Consider the following 25,432-nt stretch of genomic DNA (forward strand, 5'->3'; position numbering starts at 1 on the left):
GCCCCTCCGACAGTGCGGCTCTCCCTCAGTACTGCCCCTCCGACAGTGCAGCACTCCCTCAGTACTGCCCCTCCGACAGTGCCGCACTCCCTCAGTACTGCACTGGGAGTGTCGGCCTAGATTTGTTTTGTGCTCGAGTCCTTGGAGTGGGACTTGAACCCACGACTGCTGACTGAGAGATGAGGGTTCTGCCCCTGAGCCACGGCTGACACTGAGTCTGCATCACATGTCACCAATTCCCTGAGCCGCGGAGGGGGCCCCCACCTGCTGGTGAATCCCGGTTACTGCAACCCGGTGCCTCGCTCGGACCTGACGGACATTTTATTTATAGTTTGTTTTCCGCGCGGACACTCGCTGGGATTCAGTTCTGAAGGTGTCTGTGGTCCTGGGATGGGGCCGGAGGTCAACGGGTCAATCTCTCTGTGGGAGTATCTGCAGACTATTCAACTGTGGAGGTCTGCAACCGAGCTCGATTCCCCCGCCCCCCAACGAATATCCCCCTCCCCCCCCGAATATCTCTTCCCCCCCCCCCCCCCCGGGAATATCTCTTCCCCCCCCCCCCCCCCGGGAATATCTCCCTCTCCTCCCCCCCCCGAATATCTCCCTCCCCCCCCCCCCCCGAATATCTCCGCCCCCCCCCCCCCGAATTTTTCCCTCCCCCCCCCCCCCCCCCGGAATATCTCCCTCTCTTCTCCCCCCCCCCCCGGAATATCTCCCTCCCCCCCGGGAATATCTCCCTCTCCTCCCCTCCCCCCCCCCGGAATATCTCCCTCCCCCCCACCCCGGAATATCTCCCTCCCCCCCCCCCGGAATATTTCCCCTCCCCCCCCCCCCGAATATCTCCTTCCCCCCCCCCCCCCCGAATATCTCCCTGCCCCCCCCCCCCCCCCCACCAAATATCCTGATCTCAGATTGTGCTCCTACTCCCCACACAGCTTCCAGTTGGAGTCAGTGACTAGTGACCGGCACACTGGGTTGGGTGGTCTGAGGCCGGGACCCTGGGGCCGGAGGTCGGGGGCAGGGACCCTGTGGTCGGAGGTCCGAGGCCGGAGGAATGCGGGCCATTTTCCCTCGATTCTCTCCCACGGGAACTCGAGGTTAAATGCTAAGTGCAGCCTGGCTGCAGGAGCTGAGCTGACTCAGCGCGGGTTGCTGGTTGATCGAGTGTCCTTGTGGGTCTGATGGCCCAGTGCCACCCACAGCCTGAGCGGGCATGGTGCCAGCCACTTGATTTGTAACTGGTGCCCTGCGGGAGATTGTCTGTGAGCAGAAAGCCCATCCTGCTGCTGGTAACCGGGGGATCTGTCGGTAACCGGGGGATCTGTCGGTAACCGGGGGATCTGTCGGTTATTGGGGGATCTGCCGGTTATCGGGGGGATCTGCCGGTTATCGGGGGGATCTGCCGGTTATCGGGGGATCTGCCGGTAACCGGGGATCTGCCGGTAACCGGGGATCTGCCGGTTATCGGGGGGATCTTCCGGTTATCGGGGGGGATCTTCCGGTTATCGGGGGGATCTGCCGGTTATCGGGGATCTGCTGGTAACTGGGGGATCTGCCCGTTATCGGGGATCTGCTGGTAACTGGGGGATCTGCCGGTTATCGGGGATCTGCCGGTTATCGGGGGATCTGCTGGTAACTGGGGATCTGTCGGTTATCGGGGGATCTGCCAGTTATCGGGGGATCTGCTGGTTATCGGGGGGGTCTGCCGGTTATCGGGGATCTGCTGGTAACTGGGGGATCTGCCGGTTATCGGGGGATCTGCCGGTTATCGGGGGGATCTGCCGGTTATCGGGGGGATCTGCTGGTTATCGGGGGATCTGCCGGTTATCGGGGGATCTGCCGGTTATCGGGGGATCTGCCGGTAACTGGGGGATCTGCCGGTTATCGGGGATCTGCCGGTTATCGGGGGGATCTGCCGGTTATCTGGGGGATCTGCTGGTTATCGGGGGATCTGCCGGTTATCGGGGGATCTGCCGGTTATCGGGGGATCTGCCGGTAACTGGGGGATCTGCCGGTTATCGGGGGGATCTGCCGGTTATCGGGGGGATCTGCCGGTTATCGGGGGGATCTGCTGGTTATCGGGGGATCTGCCGGTTATCGGGGGATCTGCCGGTTATCGGGGATCTGCTGGTAACTGGGGGATCTGCCGGTTATCGGGGGGATCTGCCGGTTATCGGGGGGATCTGCCGGTTATCAGGGGATCTGCTGGTAACCGGGGATCTGTCGGTTATCGGGGAAATTGCAATGATATGCAGGAGTGCATCGATGGTGGTTGTTAGCTGGTGGGGTCCTTCGGGGGAGCCTGGCTGGGTGAACACTTCATTGGGAGGAGATTGGGGAGTGTTGGGGGAACATCGTCAGTGTGTGGGCTTTGATTTAATGTTACTGCCAGCGGGAAATTTTCTTCAAAGCATTGAGTGCTGCACCGATACAATATCTGGTTCGTGTTTTCTAAATTCATTCTCGGGATGTGGGCGTCGCTGGCCAGGCCGGCATTTATTGCCCGTCCCTAATTGCCCCTTGAGCAGGTGGTGGTGAGCCGCTGCCTTGAACCGCTGCAGTCCGTGTGGTGAAGGTGCTCCCACAGTGCTGTTAGAGAGGGAGTTCCAGGATTGTGACCCAGCGACGATGAAGGAACGGCCGATATATTTCCCAGTCAGGATGGTGTGTGACTGGGAGGGGAACGTGGAGGGGGTGGTGTTCCCATGGGCCTGCTGCCCTTGTCCCTCTAGGGGGTGGAAGGATTTGGGAGGTGCTGCCGAAGTAGTTCCAATCCCACAGATTGTGCACCTCCTGCCTGTTGCGGGTTACATTGAATGGAGTGTTGGTGCTGCCTCCGTCTCTGATAATGGATCCCGATCTTGCCGTGTGGCTGTCACCGGGAGTCCCCGTAACCTTCAATCGAGTGTGGCAGCGATGTGACTGTACTTAGCACAGGGTGGTCCATTCCCCCGCCCCTTGATGGCCCTCGGTCTTGCTGAGGTCGGATCCCCACACACTCCCTCATGCCTCATCCACGGGCTGCCATTCATCTGTGAACCCGGGCGGTGAAATCTGGCAGGATATCCGACTGTGGGGTGCATCATCGCCGAGCCCTGTCGTGTCCTCAGCTCCAACACGCACAGCCACAGAGGCCCAGCAGGAGGCACTCTAACCCAATGGTGCCAGCTCTCCGGGGGCTGGGCAGAGACTGGGCACAGAATGGGTCCATGGTTACCAGTTGGGCATTGCCCACAGCTGCTGAGGGAGCAGGCAGGCGAAGTGTACTAACTTTTGCGCCAAGCTCTCCCATGGGCTTTGGGACAAACCCACCTGTCGTACCTCAATGCTCCGCGAGCAAAGGCGGTTTCTCACTTGGAATATGTATCCTCTTTGAGGTGAGTGATGTTAGTCAGAAAGCGCAGTCTTGTATTTATCTCACGCATCGGGGTGTCCCAGAGAAGTTCATTTTCAGGCGTACGTACCTCTGTCGGTTTGTGATAACATAGAAACATAGAAAATAGGTGCAGGAGTAGGCCATTCGGCCCTTCGAGCCTGCACCACCATTCAATAAGATCATGGCTGATCGTTCCTTCAGTACCCGTTTCCTGCTTTCTTTCCATGCCCCTTGATCCCTTTAGCCATAAGGGCCATATCTAACTCCCTCTTGAATATATCCAATGAACTGGCTTCAACAACTCTCTGCGGTAGGGAATTCCACAGGTTCACCACTCTCTGAGTGAAGAAGTTTCTCCTCATCTCAGTCCTAAATGGCTTACCCCTTATCCTTAGACTGTGACCCCTGGTTCTGGACTTCCCCAACATTGGGAACATTCTTCCTGCTTCTAACCTGTCCTGTCCCGTCAGAATCTTATACGTTTCTATGTGATCCCCTCTCATCCTTCTAAACTCCAGTGAATAAAGGCCCAGTTGATCCAGTCTCTCCTCATATGTCAGTCCTGCCATCCCAGGAATCAGCCTAGCGAATCTTCGCTGCACTCCCTCAATAGCAAGAACATCCTTCCTCAGATTAGGAGACCAAAACTGAACACAATATTCCAGTTGTGGCCTCACCAAGGCCCTGTACAACTGCAGTAAGACCTCCCTGCTCCTATACTCAAATCTCGGATGTCTCGGAGCGGGTGCAGGACATTCTAAAAAGGGAGGGAGAACAGACAGTTGTCGTGGTGCACGTTGGTACCAATGACATAGGTAAAAAAAGGGATGAGTTCCTATGAAATGAATTTAAGGAGCTAGGAGCTAAATTAAAAAGTAGGACCTCAAAAGTAGTAATCTCGGGATTGCTACCAGTGCCACGTGCTAGTCAGAGTAGGAATCGCAGGATAGCTCAGATGAATACGTGGCTTGAGCAGTGGTGCAGCAGGGAGGGATTCAAATTCCTGGGGCATTGGAACCGGTTCTGGGGGAGGTGGGACCAGTACAATCCGGACGGTCTGCACCTGGGCAGAATCGGAACCAATGTCCTCGGGGGAGTGTTTGCTAGCGCTGTTGGGGAGGAGTTAAACTAATATGGCAGGGGGATGGGAACCAATGCAGGGAGATAGAGGGAAACAAAAAGGAGGCAAAAACAAAAGACAGAAAGGAGATGAGGAAAAGTGGAGGGCAGAGAAACCCAAGGCAAAGAACAAAAAGGGCCATTGTACAGCAAAATTCTAAAAGGACAGAGGGTGTTAAAAAAACAAGCCTAAAGGCTTTGTGTCTTAATGCAAGGAGTATCCGCAATAAGGTGGATGAATTAACTGTGCAAATAGATGTTAACAAATATGATGTGATTGGGATTACGGAGACGTGGCTCCAGGATGATCAGGGCTGGGAACTCAACATCCAGGGGTATTCAACATTCAGGAAGGATAGAATAAAAGGAAAAGGAGGTGGGGTAGCATTGCTGGTTAAGGAGGAGATTAAGGCAATAGTTAGGAAGGACATTAGCTTGGATGATGTGGAATCTATATGGGTAGAGCTGCAGAACACCAAAGGGCAAAAAACGTTAGTGGGAGTTGTGTACAGACCTCCAAACAGTAGTAGTGATGTTGGGGAGGGCATCAAACAGGAAATTAGGGGTGCATGCAATAAAGGTGCAGCAGTTATAATGGGTGACTTTAATAAGCACATAGATTGGGCTAACCAAACTGGAAGCAATACGGTGGAGGAGGATTTCCTGGAGTGCATAAGGGATGGTTTTTTAGACCAATATGTCGAGGAACCAACTAGGGGGGAGGCCATCTTAGACTGGGTGTTGTGTAATGAGAGAGGATTAATTAGCAATCTCGTTGTGCGAGGCCCCTTGGGGAAGAGTGACCATAATATGGTGGAATTCTGCATTGGGATGGAGAATGAAACAGTTAATTCAGAGACCATGGTCCAGAACTTAAAGAAGGCTAACTTTGAAGGTATGAGGCGTGAATTGGCTGGGATGGATTGGCGAATGATACTTAAGGGGTTGACTGTGGATGGGCAATGGCAGACATTTAGAGACCGCATGGATGAACTACAACAATTGTACATTCCTGTCTGGCATAAAAATAAAAAAGGGAAGGTGGCTCAACCGTGGCTATCAAGGGAAATCAGGGATAGTATTAAAGCCAAGGAAGTGGCATACAAATTGGCCAGAAATAGCAGCGAACCTGGGGACTGGGAGAAATTTAGAACTCAGCAGAGGAGGACAAAGGGTTTGATTAGGGCAGGGAAAATGGAGTACGAGAAGAAGCTTGCAGGGAACATTAAGACGGATTGCAAAAGTTTCTATAGATATGTAAAGAGAAAAAGGTTAGTAAAGACAAACGTAGGTCCTCTGCAGTCAGAATCAGGGGAAGTCATAACGGGGAACAAAGAAATGGCGGACCAATTGAACAAGTACTTTGGTTCGGTATTCACGAAGGAGGACACGAACAACCTTCCGGTTATAAAAGGGGTCGGGGGGTCTAGTAAGGAGGAGGAACTGAGGGAAATCCTTATTAGCCGGGAAATTGTGTTGGGGAAATTGATGGGATTGAAGGCCGATAAATCCCCAAGGCCTGATGGACTGCATCCCAGAGTACTTAAGGAGGTGGCCTTGGAAATAGCGGATGCGTTGACAGTCATTTTCCAACATTCCATTGACTCTGGATCAGTTCCTATGGAGTGGAGGGTAGCCAATGTAACCCCACTTTTTAAAAAAGGAGGGAGAGAGAAAACAGGGAATTATAGACCGGTCAGCCTGACATCGGTAGTGGGTAAAATGATGGAATCAATTATTAAGGATGTCATAGCAGTGCATTTGGAAAGAGGTGACATGATAGGTCCAAGTCAGCATGGATTTGTGAAAGGGAAATCATGCTTGACAAATCTTCTGGAATTTTTTGAGGATGTTTCCAGTAGAGTGGATAAGGGAGAACCAGTTGATGTGGTATATTTGGACTTTCAGAAGGCGTTCGACAAGGTCCCACACAAGAGATTGATGTGCAAAGTTAGAGCACATGGGATTGGGGGTAGTGTACTGACATGGATTGAGAACTGGTTGTCAGACAGGAAGCAAAGAGTGGGAGTAAATGGGTACTTTTCAGAATGGCAGGCAGTGACTAGTGGGGTACCGCAAGGTTCTGTGCTGGGGCCCCAGCTGTTTACACTGTACATTAATGATTTAGATGAGGGGATTAAATGTAGTATCTCCAAATTTGCGGATGACACTAAGTTGGGTGGCAGTGTGAGCTGCGAGGAGGATGCTGTGAGGCTGCAGAGCGACTTGGATAGGTTAGGTGAGTGGGCAAATGCATGGCAGATGAAGTATAATGTGGATAAATGTGAGGTTATCCACTTTGGTGGTAAAAACAGAGAGACAGACTATTATCTGAATGGTGACAGATTAGGAAAAGGGGAGGTGCAAAGAGACCTGGGTGTCATGGTACATCAGTCATTGAAGGTTGGCATGCAGGTGCAGCAGGCGGTTAAGAAAGCAAATGGCATGTTGGCCTTCATAGCAAGGGGATTTGAGTACAGGGGCAGGGAGGTGTTGCTACAGTTGTACAGGGCATTGGTGAGGCCACACCTGGAGTATTGTGTACAGTTTTGGTCTCCTAACCTGAGGAAGGACATTCTTGCTATTGAGGGAGTGCAGCGAAGGTTCACCAGACTGATTCCCGGGATGGCGGGACTGACCTATCAAGAAAGACTGGATCAACTGGGCTTGTATTCACTGGAGTTCAGAAGAATGAGAGGGGACCTCATAGAAACATATAACATTCTGACGGGGTTAGACAGGTTAGATGCAGGAAGAATGTTCCCAATGTTGGGGAAGTCCAGAACCAGAGGTCACAGTCTAAGGATAAGGGGTAAGCCATTTAGGACCGAGATGCGGAGGAACTTCTTCACCCAGAGAGTGGTGAACCTGTGGAATTCTCTACCACAGAAAGTTGTTGAGGCCAATTCACTAAATATATTCAAAAAGGAGTTAGATGAGGTCCTTACTACTAGGGGGATCAAGGGGTATGGCGAGAAAGCAGGAATGGGGTACTGAAGTTGCATGTTCAGCCATGAACTCATTGAATGGCGGTGCAGGCTAGAAGGGCCGAATGGCCTACTCCTGCACCTATTTTCTATGTTTCTATCCCCTCGCTATGAAGGCCAACATACCATTTACCTTCTTAACCGCCTGCTGTACCTGCATGCCAACTTTCAATGACTGATGAACCATGACACCCAGGTCTCGTTGCACCTCCCCTTTTCCTAATCTGTCACCATTCAGATAATATTCTGCCTTCCTGTTTTTGCCCCCAAAATGGATAACTTCACATTTATCCACATTATACTGCATCTGCCATGCATTTGCCCATTCACCTAACCTGTCCAAGTCACCCTGCAGCCTCTTAGCATCCTCCTCACAGCTCACACTGCCACCCAGTTTAGTGTCATCTGCAAACTTGGAGACATTACACTTAATTCCATCATCTAAATCATTAATGTATATTGTAAATAGCTGGGGTCCCAGCACTGAACCTTGCGGTATACCAGTAGTCACTGCCTGTCATTCTGAAAAGGACCCGTTTATCCCGACTCTCTGCTTCCTGTCTGCCAACCAGTTTTCTATCCACGTCAGTACATTACCCCCAATACCATGTGCTTTGATTTTGCACACCAATCTCTTGTGTGGGACCTTGTCAAAGGCCTTTTGAAAGTCTAAATACACCACATCCACTGGTTCTCCCTTGTCCACTCTACTAGTTACATCCTCAAAAAATTCCAGAAGATTTGTCAAGCATGATTTCCCTTTCATAAATCCATGCTGACTTGGACCAATCCCGTCACTGCTCTGCTATTTCATCCTCAATTTATATACAGCAAGACCCCACAATCCGCTGCAGGATAAACGACCAGTTCAGATGGTTGTGGTGGTGTTGGCCTTGCCCCAAGGAGAACAGCCTGCATTTCTTCAACAGGCAAACGGGACATCGGTTCAACATCACATCTGCCAGACGGCCCCTCCGACAGTGAGGCACTCCCTCAGTACCGCCCCTCCGACAGTGAGGCACTCCCTTAGTACCGCCCCTCCGACAGTGCGGCGCTCCCTCAGTACTGCCCCTCCGACAGTGCGGCGCTCCCTCAGTACTGCCCCTCCGACAGTGAGGCGCTCCCTCAGTACTGCCCCTCCGACAGTGCAACACTCCCTCAGTACTGCCCCTCCGACAGTGCAACACTCCCTCAGTACTGCCCCTCCGACAGTGCAGTGCTCCCTCAGTACTGCCCCTCCGACAGTGCGCGCTCCCTCAGTACTGTCCCTCCGACAGTGCGCGCTCCCTCAGTACCGTCCCTCCGACAGTGTGGCGCTCCCTCAGTACTGCCCCTCCAACAGTGCGGCACTCCCTCAGTACTACCCCTCCGACAGTGACACCTGGTGTTAGGGCACGGATCTGCAGCCTCAATGAATGGAGGATTGAATCGGCTGCGCATGTGGACAGAATTGGAGGTGTGCAGAAATCTTGGAGCATTGTATGGCTAGAGGAAGTTACAGAGCTAGGGTGTGCGAGAGATAGACATAGAGTAAAGCTCCTTTGTGACCGTGACAAAGGTACACTATCCCTCCTTGACCTGTCTGCAGCCTTCGACACGGTTGGCCACTCCATCCTCCTCCAGCGCCTCTCCACCGTCGTTCAGCTGGGTGGGACTGCACTCGCCTGGTTCCATTCTTATCCATCTCATCGTAGTCAGAGAATTACCTGCAATGGTTCTCTTCCCACCCCCGCATTGTTAACTCTGGTGTCCCCCAAGGATCTATCCTTGGCCTCTCCTATTCCTCATCTACATGTTGCCTCTTGGTGACATCATCCGGAAACACGGAGTCAGATTCCACACGTACGCTGGTGACACCCAGCTCTACCTCACCACCACTTCTCTCGACCCCTACACGGTCTCTAAATTGTCAGACTGCTTGTCCGACATCCAGTTCTGGATGAGCAGAAATTTTCTCCAATTGAATATTGGAAAGACTGAAGCCATTGTCTTTGGTCCCCGCCACAAACTCCGTTCCCCAGACACTGACTCCATCCCTCTCCCCAACTCCTGTCTGAGGCTGAACCGCACTATTCGCAACCTTAGTGTCATATTTGACCCTGAAATGAGCTTTCGACCATAAATCCACAGCATAACTAAGACTGCCTATTTCCACCTCCGTAACATCGTCCGTCTCCGCCCCTGCCTCAGCTCATCTGCTGCTGAAACCCTCATCCACGCGTTTGTTACCTCTAGACTTGATTATTCCAACGCACTCCTGGCTGGCCTCCCACATTCTGCCCTACGTAAACTAGAGGTGATCCAAAACTCGGCTGCCCCCGTGTCCTAACTCGCACCGAGTCCCGCTCACCCATCACCCCCTGTGCTCACTGCCCCGTGTCCTAACTCGCACCGAGTCCTGCTCACCCATCACCCTCTGTGCTCACTGCTCCTGTGTCCTAACTCGCACCAAGTTCTGCTCACCCATCACCACCTGTGCTCACTGTCCCGTGTCCTAACTCGCACCGAGTCCCGCTCACCCATCACCCCCTGTGCTCGCTGACCCCATGTCCTAACTCGCACCGAGTCCCGCTCACCCATCACCCCCTGTGCTCACTGTCCCGTGTCCTAACTCGCACCGAGTCCCGCTCACCCATCACCCCCTGTGCTCACTGACCTACATTGGTTCCCGGTTAAGCAACGCCTTGATTTCAAAATTCTCATCCTCCTTTTCAAATCCCTCCATGGACTCGCCCCTCCCTATCTCTGTAATCTCCTCTAGCCCCACAACCCCCCCCACCCCTCCAAGATGTCTGCGCTCCTCTAATTCTGCCCTCCTGACCATCCCTGATTATAATCGCTCCACCATCGGTGGCCGTGCCTTCTGTTCCCTGGGCCCCAAACCCTGGAACTCTCTCCCTAAACCTCTCTCCTCCTTAAGATGTTCCTTTAAACCCACCTCTTTGACCAAGCTTTTGGCCATCTGCCCTAATTTCTACTTGCATGGCTCGGTGTCAATTTGTTAATCTTGTATTTCACCTGTGACGTGCCTTGGAATGTTTTACTGTGTTAAAGGTGCTATATAAATACAAGTTGTTGTTGTTGTTGATGATCTACACTGTCCCATCAAACACTCCCAGGGCAGGTACAGCACGGGGTTAGATACAGAGTAAAGCTCCCTCTACACTGTCCCATCAAACACTCCCAGGACAGGTACAGGGGGTTAGATACAGAGTAAAGCTCCCTCTACACTGTCCCATCAAACACTCCCAGGGCAGATACAGCACGGGGTTAGATACAGAGTAAAGCTCCCTCTACACTGCCCCATCAAACACTCCCAGGGCAGGTACAGCACGGGTTAGATACAGAGTAAAGCTCCCTCTACACTGTCCCATCAAACACTCCCAGGGCAGGTACAGCACGGGTTAGATACAGAGTAAAGCTCCCTCTACACTGTCCCATCAAACACTCCCAGGGCAGATACAGCACGGGTTAGATACAGAGTAAAGCTCCCTCTACACTGTCCCATCAAACACTCCCAGGGCAGGTACAGCACGGGTTAGATACAGAGTAAAGCTCCCTCTACACTGTCCCATCAAACACTCCCAGGGCAGGTACAGCACGGGGTTAGATACAGAGTGTAGCTCTTTTACTGTGTGTCTTTCCCTCCCACGTACAATGTGTTTGGACGCGGTGTTGAGTATCTGGTCGGGATTGTTGAACAGTTGCTGTTTCTGTGTGGCCACAGGGTCCATTTCCTGAGACCCGCTTCAGATTTAGATTTCCGTGGTTCAGTTTCTCGATGTTGATTCGATAGGTGGCTCTGATCCTGAGCGGTTTCTATCTGTCTTTCAGCAAAAATAGCAGAATTGAATGAAGGTTGGATGGAGCACCCAGCAGAGCGAGCTGTAGGGCAGTGAGTCTCCGTGTCGGTCGATCGGTCAGTCGAAGGGTCGGGCCATGTGTGTCAGAATCTAAAACAAGTATCATTTCCAAGAAAAATCTTTTACCACAGACTCAGGCAGTGGAACATTAGGCAGTGCCTGCGCTTTACACTGCCCCCCGACCCCGCTCTGACCCCCCGACCCCGCTCTGACCCCGTGCTGCCTGTTGACCCCTGACCCCACTCTGCCTGTTGACCCCTGACCCCGCGCTGGCCGCCGACTCCACGATGATCCCACACCAGCCTGAGTCTCCACTCCACCATTGCAGTAAATATTGCGGAGTGTTAGATTTTAATTAAACAGTTAGGCCGAGAGCAATTTGAAATGGAGCCCGGCCACTAACCAAGGAGTTTGGAACGTCATATTTTCCAGCAGCTTGTCTCGGATCCCTCGCATCTGGCTAGCGATTGGTCGCTTGTTCAGCCAGTAAGCACAGGCATGATGGTGGAATAGCCTCCTTCTGAGCTGTGTGATTCTGTAAATGCAGAAACTGCTGTAAATACACAGCATGGGGACCAGGAGGGGGAGGGGTGGGAGATCAGGGAGAGGGGGGAGGTTATGGGGGGAATGGGTGAGGGGGGTGCTATGTGAGGAGGAAGGGGTGACGGGGGCAGGGTGCGGGGGGAAGGGGTGACACGGATAAGGGGGAAGGGGTGACTGGGTGAGGGGGGGTCTGTGAGGAGGGAGGGGTGCGGGGGGAAGGGGTGAGGGGGGGCTGTCTGAGGAGGAAGGGGTGAGGGGGCGGTGTGCGGAGGGAAGGGGTGATGCTTGGGATGAAGCCCCTTACCCTGGGCTCTCGATGTTGAGTTCCAGTACACACAGTAATGGGTATCAGGGCGCCTCTGATTAACTTCACACCTTTTAGTTTCCTGATTGTGGAATTGATCATCAAGGTGAGGGAGAGAGATGTATAACAACAACAACAACCACCACAACTTGCATTTATATAGCACCTTTAACTTAGTAAACCACCCCAAGGCGCTCCACAGGAGCGTTATAAAACAAACTTTGACACCGAGCCACAGAAGGAGATATTAGGACAGGTGACTGAAGCTGGATCAAAAAGGTCGGTTTTAAGGAAGGAGGAGAGAGAGTCGGAGAGGTTCAGGGTGTTTGACATTTCGGAAGGATAGGCAGAAAGGAAAAGGAGGTGGGGTAGCTCTGTTAATAAAGGATGAGATCAGGGCAGTAATGAGAAATGATCTTGGCTCAGAAGATCAAGATGTAGAATCACTTTGGGTGGGATAAGAAATAATAAGGGTAGGAAGTCATTGGTGGGAGTGGTCTGTAGGCCCCAAACAGTAGCTACAGAAATAATGGTGGCTTGCAAAAAAGGTACTGCAATAATCACGGGAAATTTTAATCTTCATCTGGATTGGACAAATCAAATTGGCAAAGGTAGCCTCGAGGAAGAATTCAGAGTGTATTCGGGTTAGTTTTTAGAACAATACGTTGTGTAACCAACCAGGAAGCAGGCTATTTTAGATCTGGTAATGTGTAATGAGACAGGATTAATTAATGATCTCAAAGTAAAGGATCCTCCAGGGAAGAGTGATCATAGCATGGTAGAATTACAAATTCAGTTTGAGGGTGAGAAAATTGGACCTCAAACTAGTGTCCTGAATTTACGTAAAGGCAACTACAAAGGTATGAAAACAGAGTTGGCTAAAGTGGACTGGGAAAATAGATTAAAGTGTAAGACGGTCATATCATCATCATAGGCAGTCCCTCGAACGAGGATGACTTGCTTCCACATGAGTTCACAGATGTTTCAATGAAGGACCCGATGTTCCAGTCCTGAACTCCAGTTGAGGGGGTGGAAGATGCCTGTGTGTGGGTTTGTTTAACGTGGGGTGGCCGTTGCACACCAGCCACCACACGGGCTTGACAGAGCGAGGTCTTGGTCCAGTGGCAAGGGTTAACCAAGATGACAGGCGACCTGCTCTGCTGCACGGACCTAGTGCGCTCACATCGCAGTGTGGGCTGGTCCGTGCTGCCCCCTGGGCCCTCGCCTCTTCTGGGCCCTGCACCCTCATTCGCTGCACCTCCACCACAATCTCTCGCTGCTCCTCCGCCAAATATTTGCCGCACCTCCGTCGCGATCTGTCACCGCTCCGACGCCACAAACTCTCACCGCTCATCCGCCCCGACCTACCCACTCCTCTGTACCTGGGCCCCGCCGATCTTCCTGCCCACACTCCAAAACAACGACCACGGTTTTGATGATGTCACCCAGCCGCCCATCTCCAAACCGTCGCACACTTGGAGCAGCTCGCGCTGGAGGTTGACGTGGTACACCGCTACAGCTCTTTACTTCCTAACCTGCGGAGCTGTAAAATATTGGTAAGACGGTAGATAAGCAGTGGCAGACGTTTAAGGAGATATTTCATAATTCTCAGCAAAGATATATTCCAGTGAGAAAGAAAGACTCCAAGAACCACCTGGAGCTAACTAAGGAAGTTAAGGGATGGAGTACAAAAGCAGGGAGGTCCTGCTGCAACTGTACAGGGTATTGGTGAGGCCGCACCTGGAGTACTGCGTGCAGTTTTGGTCACCTTACTTAAGGAAGGATATACTGGCTTTGGAGGGGGTACAGAGACGATTCACTAGGCTGATTCCGGAGATGAGGGGGTTACCTTATGATGATAGATTGAGTAGACTGGGTCTTTACTCCTTGGAGTTCAGAAGGATGAGGGGTGATCTTATAGAAACATTTAAAATAATGAAAGGGATAGACAAGATAGAGGCAGAGAGGTTGTTTCCACTGGTCGGGGAGACTAGAACTAGGGGGCACAGCCTCAAAATACGGGGGAGCCAATTTAAAACCGAGTTGAGAAGGAATTTCTTCTCCCAGAGGGTTGTGAATCTGTGGAATTCTCTGCCCAAGGAAGCAGTTGAGGCTAGCTCATTGAATGTATTCAAGTCACAGATAGATGGATTTTTAACCAATAAGGGAATTAAGGGTTACGGGGAGCGGGCGGGTAAGTGGTGCTGAATCCACGGCCAGATCAGCCATGATCTTGTTGAATGGCGGAGCAGGCTCGAGGGGCTAGATGGCCTACTCCTGTTCCTAATTCTTATGTTCTTATGTATCAAAGGCATACAATGTTGCAAAGAATAGTGGGAGGCCAGAGGATTGGGAAATTTTTAGAAACCAGCGAAGGACGACTACAAAAATAATAGAGAGAAGATAGCTTGTGAGAGTAAACTAGCAAGAAATATAAAAACAGACAGTAAGAACGTCTACAGGTATATAAAAAGGAAGTGAGTAGCTAAAGTAAATGTTGGTCCCTTAGAGGATGAGACTGGGGAATTAATAATGGGGAACAGGGAAATGGCAGAGACGTTGAACAAATATTTTGTATCAGTCTTCACAGTAGAAGACACTAAAAACATCCCAATAATGGATAATCAATGGGCTATAGGGAGGGAGGAACTTAAAACAATCGCTATCACTAGAGAAAAGGTACTGGGCAAACTAATGGGACTAAAGGTGGACAAGTCCCCTGGACCCGATGGCCTACATCCCAGGGTCTTAAAAGAAGTGGCTGCAGAGATAGTGGATGCATTGGTTGTAATCTACCAAAAAATTCCCTGGATTCTGGAGAGGTCCCAGTGGATTGGAAAACTGCAAATGTAACGTCCCTATTTAAGAAAGGAGGGAGACAGGAAGCAGGAAACTATAGACCAGTTAGCCTAACATCTGTCGTTGGGAAAATGCTGGAGCCCATTATTAAGGAAGCAGTAGCGGGACATTTAGAAAATCATAATACAGTCAAGCAGTCAGCTGGTTTTATGAAAGGGAAATCATGTTTGACAAATTTACTGGAGTTCTTTGAGGATGTAATGAGCAGGGTGGATAAGGGGGAACCAGTGGATGTGGTGTATTTGGATTTCCAGAAGGCATTCGATAAGGTGCCACATAAAAGGTTACTGCACAAGATAAAAGCTGACGGGGTTGGGGGTAATATATTAGCATGGATAGAGGATTGGCTAACTAACAGAAAACAGAGAGTCGGGATAAATGGGTCATTTTCCAGTTGGCAATCAATGACTAGTGGGGTGCCGCAGGGATCAGTGCTGGGACCCCAACTATTTACAATCTATATTAATGACTTGGATGAAGGGACCGAGTGTAATGTAGCCAAGTTTGCTGACGATACAAAGATGGGTGGGAAAGTAAATTGTGAGGAGTACACAAAAAATCTGCAAAGGGATATAGACAGGGTAAGTGAGTGGGCAAAGATTTGGCAGAATGAGCATAATGTGGGAAAATGTGAAGTTATCCACTTTGGCAGGAAAAATAAAAAAGCAAATTATAATTTAAATGGGGAGAGATTACAAAATGCTGCAGTACAGAGGGACCTGGGGGTCCTTGTGCATGAAACACAAAAAGTTAGTATGCAGGTACAGCAAGTGATCAGGAAGGCGAATGGAATGTTGGCCTTTATTGCAAAGGGGATAGAGTATAAAAGCAGAGAAGTCCTGCTACAACTGTACAGGGTATTGGTGAGGTCACACCTGGAGTACTGCGTACAGTTTTGGTCTCTGTATTTAAGGAAGGATATACTTGCATTGGAGGCTGTTCAGAGAAGGTTCATGAGGTTGATTCCTGAGATGAGGGGGTTGACTTATGAAGAAAGGTTGAGCAGGTTGGGCATGTACTCCCTGGAGCTCAGAAGAATGAGAGGTGATCTTATCGAAACACGGAATTCTCTGCCCCAGAGAGCTGTGGAGGCTGGGTCATTGAATATATTTAAGGTGGGGATAGACAGATTTTTGAGCAATAAGGGAGTCAAGGGTTATGGGGAGCGGGCAGGGAAGTGGAGCTGAGCCCATGATCAGATCATCCATGATCTTATTGAATGGCGGAGCAGGCTCGAGGGGCCGTATGGCCTACTCCTGCTCATATTTCTTATGTTCTTATTTTAGGGAGGGAATTACAGACCTTTGGAGCTTGGCACCTGAAGGCATGGCCGCCAATAGTGGATTAAAATCAGGGATGCGCAAGAGGATGTTTGGCTCCTCGGTCACTCACTGCCTGGGGTCACTCACTGCCTGGGGTCACTCACTGCCTGGGGTCACTCACTGCCTGGGGTCACTCACTGCCTGGGGTCACTCACTGCCTGGGGTCACTCACTGCCTGGGGTCACTCACTGCCTGGGGTCACTCACTGCCTGGGGTCATTCACTGCCTGGGGTCACTCACTGCCTGGGGTCACTCACTGCCTGGGGTCACTCACTGCCTGGGGTCACACACTGCCTGGGGTCACTCACTGCCTGGGGTCACTCACTGCCTGGGGTCACTCACTGCCTGGGGTCACACGCTCTCCGTCTCGCTGTGCCTCTCTCGCTGACAGATTCTCTCTTCATTTGACAGATTTTAATTACACGGACGGGTTTGATGGGGAAGTGGCGGATGAGCCGAAGGCCGCGGAGGAAGCCTCTGAGACGATGCCGTTCATCGACGAGTCTCCCACAATGTCGCCGCAGCTCAGCGCCAGAGTTGGGGATGCACTTTCACCAACGCCGGACAGCATGGCTGCTGGGGTAGGTTCCGAACTATCAGTCACTCGGCGGCGATTTCACAAAACACCACACCTGGGGACTCAGCCTCGCGACTTCCCCAGGGCACAGTCCCTGATTCTGCGGCTATTCAGCCTCGTCACAGTGCTGCATCACTGGGGTACAGTACTGGTGGGCACTGGTCCGTCACTGTATAACACTGGGGTACAGTACTGGTGGGTACAGGTCTGTCAGTGTATAACACGGGTACAGTACTGGTGGGTACAGGTCTGTCACTGTATAACACGGGTACAGTACTGGTGGGTACAGGTCTGTCACTGTATAACACTGGGGTACAGTACTGGTGGGTACAGGTCTGTCACTGTATAACACGGGTACAGTACTGGTGGGTACAGGTCTGTCACTGTATAACACTGGGGTACAGTACTGGTGGGTACAGGTCTGTCACTGTATAACACTGGGGTACAGTACTGGTGGGTACAGGTCTGTCACTGTATAACACGGGTACAGTACTGGTGGGTACAGGTCTGTCACTGTATAACACTGGGGTACAGTACTGGTGGGTACAGGTCTGTCACGGTATAACACTGGGGTACAGTACTGGTGGGTGCAGGTCTGTCACGGTATAACACTGGGGTACAGTACTGGTGGGTACAGGTCTGTCACTGTATAACACTGGGGTACAGTACTGGTGGGTACAGGTCTGTCACCGTATAACACGGGGGTACAGTACTGGTGGGTACAGGTCTGTCACTAACACTGGGGTACAGTACTGGTGGGTACATGTCTGTCACTGTATAACACTGGGGTACAATACTGGTGGGTACAGGTCTGTCACTGTATAACACTGGGGTACAGTACTGGTGGGTACAGGTCTGTCACTGTTTCACACTGAGGTACAGTACTGGTGGGGTACAGGTCTGTCACTGTATAACACTGGGGTACAGTACTGGTGGGTACAGGTCTGTCACTGTATAACACTGGGGTACAGTACTGGTGGGTACAGATCTGTCACTGTATAACACTGAGGTACAGTACTGGTGGGGTACAGGTCTGTCACTGTATAACACAGGGTACAGTACTGGTGGGTGCAGGTCTGTCACTGTATAACACTGGGGTACAGTACTGGTGGGTACAGGTCTGTCACTGTATAACACTGGGGTACAGTACTGGTGGGTACAGGTCTGTCACTGGATAACACTGGGGTACAGTACTGGTGGGTACGGGTCTGTCACTGTATAACACTGGGGTACAGTACTGGTGGGTACAGGTCTGTCACTGTATAACACTGGGGTACAGTACTGGTGGGTACAGGTCTGTCACTGTATAACACTGGGGTACAGTACTGGTGGGTACGGGTCTGTCACTGTATAACACTGGGGTACAGTACTGGTGGGTACGGGTCTGTCACTGTATAACACGGGGGTACAGTACTGGTGGGTACAGGTCTGTCACTGTATAACACTGGGGTACAGTAATGGGGGGTACAGGTCTGTCACTGTATAACACTGAGGTACAGTACTGGTGGGTACAGGTCTGTCACTGTATAACACTGGGGTACAGTAATGGGGGGTACAGGTCTGTCACTGTATAACACTGGGGTACAGTACTGGTGGGTACAGGTCTGTCACTGTATAACACTGGGGTACAGTACTGGTGGGTACGGGTCTGTCACTGTATAACACTGGGGTACAGTACTGGTGGGTACAGGTCTGTCACTGTATAACACTGGGGTACAGTACTGGTGGGTACGGGTCTGTCACTGTATAACACTGGGGTACAGTACTGGTGGGTACGGGTCTGTCACTGTATAACACTGGGGTACAGTACTGGTGGGTACGGGTCTGTCACTGTATAACACGGGTACAGTACTGGTGGGTACAGGTCTGTCACTGTATAACACTGGGGTACAGTACTGGTGGGTACAGGTCTGTCACTGTATAACACTGGGGTACAGTACTGGTGGGTACAGGTCTGTCACTGTATAACACTGGGGTACAGTACTGGTGGGTACAGGTCTGTCACTGTATAACACTGGGGTACAGTACTGGTGGGTACAGGTCTGTCAGTGTATAACACTGGGGTACAGTACTGGTGGGTACAGGTCTGTCACTGTATAACACTGGGGTACAGTACTGGTGGGTACAGGTCTGTCACTGTATAACACTGGGGTACAGTACTGGTGGGTACAGGTCTGTCACTGTATAACACTGGGGTACAGTACTACTGGTATCTGACCCTGACTTTCTCAGGGATGTTGAATCCGTCAATCACTGGTGGAGTAACAATAGACAAACATTCTACATCGCCCTCCGAACACCGCCCCCCCCACACCACCACCACACCACCACCACACCACCACCACCACAGCCACAGATCCATTTAAGTTGATGAAAGGTCTGCATTTCTTGATACGACAGTGTGAGGAAATTGAGAGGCAGGACATTGATTGGATTCTCGCACTGCCTAGTTACAGGGAGCAGTGACCCCTGGTGTTGTGTCATGGAGTTGCAGTCTCAATGAATGGAGGGATCGAGTGTGCTGTGCAGGAATCGGAGGGTGGGAGGGCAGGAGGAGATGATAGAGAGGGATGGGCGAGGGAGTTGAAAACGAAGATGGGAATTTTAAAATGTGCTGTAGGATGAGGTTAGCAAAGTCATGTCATTTTATAATTGGATGTCAAACACTCCCGGGGCAGGTATAGGGGGTTAGATACAGAGTAAAGCTCCCTCTACACTGTCCCATCAAACACTCCCAGGGCAGGTACAGCACGGGGTTAGATACAGAGTAAAGCTCCCTCTACACTGTCCCATCAAACACTCCCAGGGCAGGTACAGCACGGGGTTAGATACAGAGTAAAGATCCCTCTACACTGTCCCATCAAACACTCCCGGGGCAGGTATAGGGGGTTAGATACAGAGTAAAGATCCCTCTACACTGTCCCATCAAACACTCCCAGGGCAGGTACAGCACGGGGTTAGATACAGAGTAAAGATCCCTCTACACTGTCCCATCAAACACTCCCGGGGCAGGTATAGGGGGTTAGATACAGAGTAAAGCTCCCTCTACACTGTCCCATCAAACACTCCCAGGGCAGGTACAGGGGGTTAGATACAGAGTAAAGCTCCCTCTACACTGTCCCATCAAACACTCCCAGGGCAGGTACAGGGGGTTAGATACAGAGTAAAGCTCTCTCTACACTGTCCCATCAAACACTCCCAGGGCAGGTACAGGGGGTTAGATACAGAGTAAAGCTCCCTCTACACTGTCCCATCAAACACTCCCAGGGCAGGTACAGGGGGTTAGATACAGAGTAAAGCTCCCTCTACACTGTCCCATCAAACACTCCCAGGGCAGGTACAGCACGGGGTTAGATACAGAGTAAAGCTCCCTCTACACTGTCCCATCAAACACTCCCAGGGCAGGTACAGCACGGGTTAGATACAGAGTAAAGCTCCCTCTGCACTGTCCCATTAAACACTCCCAGGGCAGGTACAGCACGGGGTTAGATACAGAGTAAAGCTCCCTCTACACTGTCCCATCAGGAATTGAGTGTAATATCTCCAAGTTTGCAGATGACACTAAACTGGGTGGCGGTGTGAGCTGTGAGGAGGACGCTAAGAGGCTGCAGGGTGACTTGGACAGGTTAGGTGAGTGGACAAATGCATGGCAGATGCAGTATAATGTGGATAAATGTGAGGTTATCCACTTTGGGGGCAAAAACACAAAGGCAGAATATTATCTGAATGGCGGCAGATTAGGAAAAGGGGAGGTGCAATGAGACCTGGGTGTCATGGTTCATCAGTCATTGAAAGTTGGCATGCAGGTACAGTAGGCGGTGAAGAATGTAAATGGCATGTTGGCCTTCATAGCTAGGGGATTTGAGTATAGGAACAGAGAGGTCTTGCTGCAGTTGTACAGGGCCTTGGTGAGGCCTCACCTGGAATATTGTGTTCAATTTTGGTCTCCTAATCTGAGGAAGGACGTTCTTGCTATTGAGGGAGTGCAGCGAAGGTTCACCAGACTGATTCCCGGGATGGCAGGACTGACTTATGAGGAGGGACTGCATTGACTGGGCCTTTATTCATTGGAGTTTAGGGGATCTCATGGAAACATATAAAATTCTGACGGGACTGGACAGGTTAGATGCAGGAAGAATGTTCCCGATGTTGGGGAAGTCCAGAACCAGGGGACAGAGTCTAAGGATAAGGGGTAGGCCATTTAGGACTGAGATGAGGAGAAACTTCTTCACTCAGAGAGTTGTTAACCTGTGAAATTCTCTGCCGCAGAGAGTTGTTGATGCCAGTTCATTGGAGATATTCAAGAGGGAGTTAGATATGGCCCTTACGGCTAAAGGGATCAAGGGGTATGGAGAGAAAGCAGGAAAGGGGTACTGAGATGAATGATCAGCCATGATCTTATTGAATGGTGGTACAGGCTCGAAGGGCCGAATGGCCTACTCCTGCACCTATTTTCTATGTTTCTATTCCCAGGGCAGGTACAGCATGGGGTTAGATACAAAGTAAAGTTCCCTCTATACTGTCCCATCAAACACTCACAGAGCAGGTAGAGGGGGTTAGATACAGAGTAAGGCTCCCTCTAGATTGTCCCATTAAACACTCGAGGGCAAGTACAGCATGGGTTACATAAGAACATAAGAAATAGGAGCAGGAGTAGGCCATACGGCCCCTCGAGCCTGCACCGCCATTTAATATGATCATGGCTGAGCTGATCATGGACTCAGCTCCACTTCCCTGCCCGCTCCCCATAACCCTTTATTGTTTAAGAAACTGTCTATTTCTGTTTTAAATTTATTCACTATCCCAGTTTCCACAGCTCTCTGAGGCAGTGAATGCCACAGATTTACAACCCTCTGAGAGTCGAAATTCCTCCTCATCTCAGTTTTAGAAACATAGAAACATAGAAAATAGGTGCAGGAATAGGCCATTCGGCCCTTCTAGCCTGCACCGCCATTCAATGAGTTCATGGCTGAACATGCAACTTCAGTACCCCATTCCTGCTTTCTCACCATACCCCTTGATTCCCCTAGTAGTAAGGACTTCATCTAACTCCTTTTTGAATATATTTAGTGAATTGGCCTCAACAACTTTCTGTGGTAGAGAATTCCACAGGTTCATCACTCTCTGGGTGAAGAAATTCCTCCTCATCTCAGTCCTAAATGGCTTCCCCCTTATCCTTAGACTGTGTCCCCTGGTTCTGGACTTCCCCAACATTGGGAACATTCTTCCTGCATCTAACCTGTCTAACCCCGTCAGAATTTTAAACGTTTCTATGAGGTCCCCTCTCATTCTTCTGAACTCCAGTGAATACAAGCCCAGTTGATCCAGTCTTTCTTGATAGGTCAGTCCCGCCATCCCGGGAATCAGTCTGGTGAACCTTCGCTGCACTCCCTCAATAGCAAGAATGTCCTTCCTCAGGTTAGGAGACCAAAACTGTACACAATACTCCAGGTGTGGCCTCACCAAGGCCCTGTACAATTGTAGCAACACCTCCCTGCCCTTGTACTCAAATCCCCTCGCTATGAAGGCCAACATGCCATTTGCTTTCTTAACCGCCTGCTGTACCTGCATGCCAACCTTCAATGACTGATGTACCACAACACCCAGGTCTCGTTGCACCTCTCCTTTTCCTAATCTGTCACCATTCAGATAATAGTCTGTCTCTCTGTTTTTACCACCAAAGTGGATAACCTCACATTTATCCACATTATACTTCATCTGCCATGCATTTGCCCACTCACCTAACCTATCCAAGTCGCTCTGCAGCCTCATAGAATCCTCCTTGCAGCTCACACTGCCACCCAACTTAGTGTCATCCGCAAATTTGGAGATACTACATTTAATCCCCTCGTCTAAATCATTAATGTACAGTGTAAACAGCTGAGGCCCCAGCACAGAACCTTGCGGTACCCCACTAGTCACTGCCTGCCATTCTGAAAAGTCCCCATTTACTCCTACTCTTTGCTTCCTGTCTGACAACCAGTTCTCAATCCATGTCAGCACACTACCCCCAATCCCATGTGCTTTAACTTTGCACATTAATCTCTTGTGTGGGACCTTGTCGAAAGCCTTCTGAAAGTCCAAATATACCACATCGACTGGTTCTCCCTTGTCCACTCTACTGGAAACATCCTCAAAAAATTCCAGAAGATTTGTCAAGCATGATTTCCCTTTCACAAATCCATGCTGACTTGGACCTATCATATTACCTCTTTCCAAATGCACTGCGATGACATCCTTAATAATTGATTCCATCATTTTACCCACTACCGATGTCAGGCTGACCGGTCTGTAATTCCCTGTTTTCTCTCTCCCTCCTTTTTTAAAAAGTGGGGTTACATTGGCTACCCTCCACTCCATAGGAACTGATCCAGAGTCAATGGAATGTTGGAAAATGACTGTCAATGCATCCACTATTTCCAAGGCCACCTCCTTCAGTACTCTGGGATGCAGTCCATCAGGCCCTGGGGATTTATCGGCCTTCAATCCCATCAATTTCCCCAACACAATTTCCCGACTAATAAGGATTTCCCTCAGTTCCTCCTCCTTACTAGACCCTCCGACCCCTTTTATATCCGGAAGGTTGTTTGTGTCCTCCTCAGTGAATACCGAACCAAAGTACTTGTTCAATTGGTCCGCCATTTCTTTGTTTCCCGTTATGACTTCCCCTGATTCTGACTGCAGGGGACCTACGTTTGTCTTTACTAACCTTTTTCTCTTTACATACCGATAGAAACTTTTGCAATCCGTCTTAATGTTCCCTGCAAGCTTCTTCTCGTACTCCATTTTCCCTGCCCTAATCAAACCCTTTGTCCTCCTCTGCTGAGTTCTAAATTTCTCCCAGTCCCCGGGTTCTCTGCTATTTCTGGCCAATTTGTATGCCACTTCCTTGGCTTTAATGCTATCCCTGATTTCCCTTGATAGCCACGGTTGAGCCACCTTCCCTTTTTTATTTTTGCGACAGACAGGAATGTACAATTGTTGTAGTTCATCCATGCGGTCTCTAAATGTCTGCCATTGCCCATCCACAGTCAACCCCTTCAGTATCATTCGCCAATCTATCCTAGCCAATTCACGCCTCATACCTTCAAAGTTACCCTTCTTTAAGTTCTGGACCATGGTCTCTGAATTAACTGTTTCATTCTCCATCCTAATGCAGAATTCCACCATATTATGGTCACTCTTCCCCAAGGGGCCTCGCACAACGAGATTGCTAATTAATCCTCTCTCATTACACAACACCCAGTCTAAGATGGCCTCCCCCCTAGTTGGTTCCTCGACATATTGGTCTAAAAAACCATCCCTTATGCACTCCAGAAAATCCTCCTCCACCGTATTCGATAAGATCACCTTCATTCTTCTGAATTCCAATGAGTAGAGGCCCAACCTACTCAACCTTTCCTCATAAGTCAACCCCCTCATCCGCGGAATTAACCGAGTGAACCTTCTCTGAACTGCCTCCAAAGCAAGTATATCCTTTCGTAAATATGGAAACCAAAACTGCACGCAGTACTCCAGGTGTGGCCTCACCAATACCCTGTATAACTGTAGCAAGACTTCCCTGCTTTTTTACTCCATCCCCTTTGCAATAAAGGCCAAGATTCCATTGGCCTTCCTGATCACTTGCTGTACCTGCATACTAACCTTTTGTGTTTCATGCACAAGTACCCCCAGGTCCCGCTGTACTGCGGCACTTTGCAATCTTTCTCCATTTAAATAATAACTTGCTCTTTGATTTTTCCTGGCAAAGTGCATGACCTCACACTTTCCAACATTATACACCATCTGCCAAATTTTTGCCCACTCACTTAGCCTGTCTATATCCCTTTGCAGATTTTGTTGTGTCCTCCTCACACATTGCTTTTCCTCCCATGTTTGTATCGTCAGCAAACTTGGCTACGTTACACTCGGTCCCTTCTTCCAAGTCGTTAATATAGATTGTAAATAGTTGGGGTCCCAGCACTGATCCCTGCGGCACCCCACTAGTTACTGGTTGCCAACCAGAGAATGAACCATTTATCCCGACCCTCTGTTTACTGTTAGTTAGCCGATCCTCTATCCATGCTAATAAATCACCCCCCGTTAACTTTTATCTTGTGCAGTAACCTTTTATGTGGCACCTTGTCAAATGCCTTCTCGAAATCCAAATACACCACATCCACTGGTTAGCTACAGAGTAAAGCTCCCTCTACACTGTCCCATCAAACACTCCCAGGGCAGGTACAGGGGGTTAGATACAGAGTAAAGCTCCCTCTACACTGTCCCATCAAACACTCCCAGGGCAGGTACAGCACGGGGTTAGATACAGAGTAAAGCTCCCTCTACACTGTCCCATCAAACACTCCCAGGGCAGGTACAGGGGGTTAGATACAGAGAAAGCTCCCTCTACACTGTCCCATCAAACACTCCCAGGGCAGGTACAGGGGGTTAGATACAGAGTAAAGCTCCCTCTGCACTGTCCCATCAAACACTCCCGGGGCAG

General features: G+C 50.3%; 1 protein-coding gene across 1 annotated transcript in view; it reads left to right on the forward strand.

Annotated features, from left to right (window-relative positions):
• Positions 1–25,432, forward strand: part of LOC139226893 (breakpoint cluster region protein-like) — a 93,319-nt gene that overhangs the window by 40,464 nt on the left and 27,423 nt on the right. The window contains exon 2 of the mRNA XM_070857987.1: positions 16,785–16,954. Within this exon, the coding sequence (XP_070714088.1) occupies positions 16,785–16,954 (170 nt within the window). The remainder of the gene's footprint in view (positions 1–16,784; positions 16,955–25,432) is intronic.

This window comes from Pristiophorus japonicus, chromosome 16 (assembly GCF_044704955.1).
Source record: "Pristiophorus japonicus isolate sPriJap1 chromosome 16, sPriJap1.hap1, whole genome shotgun sequence".
Classification (NCBI taxonomy): Eukaryota; Metazoa; Chordata; class Chondrichthyes; family Pristiophoridae; genus Pristiophorus; species Pristiophorus japonicus.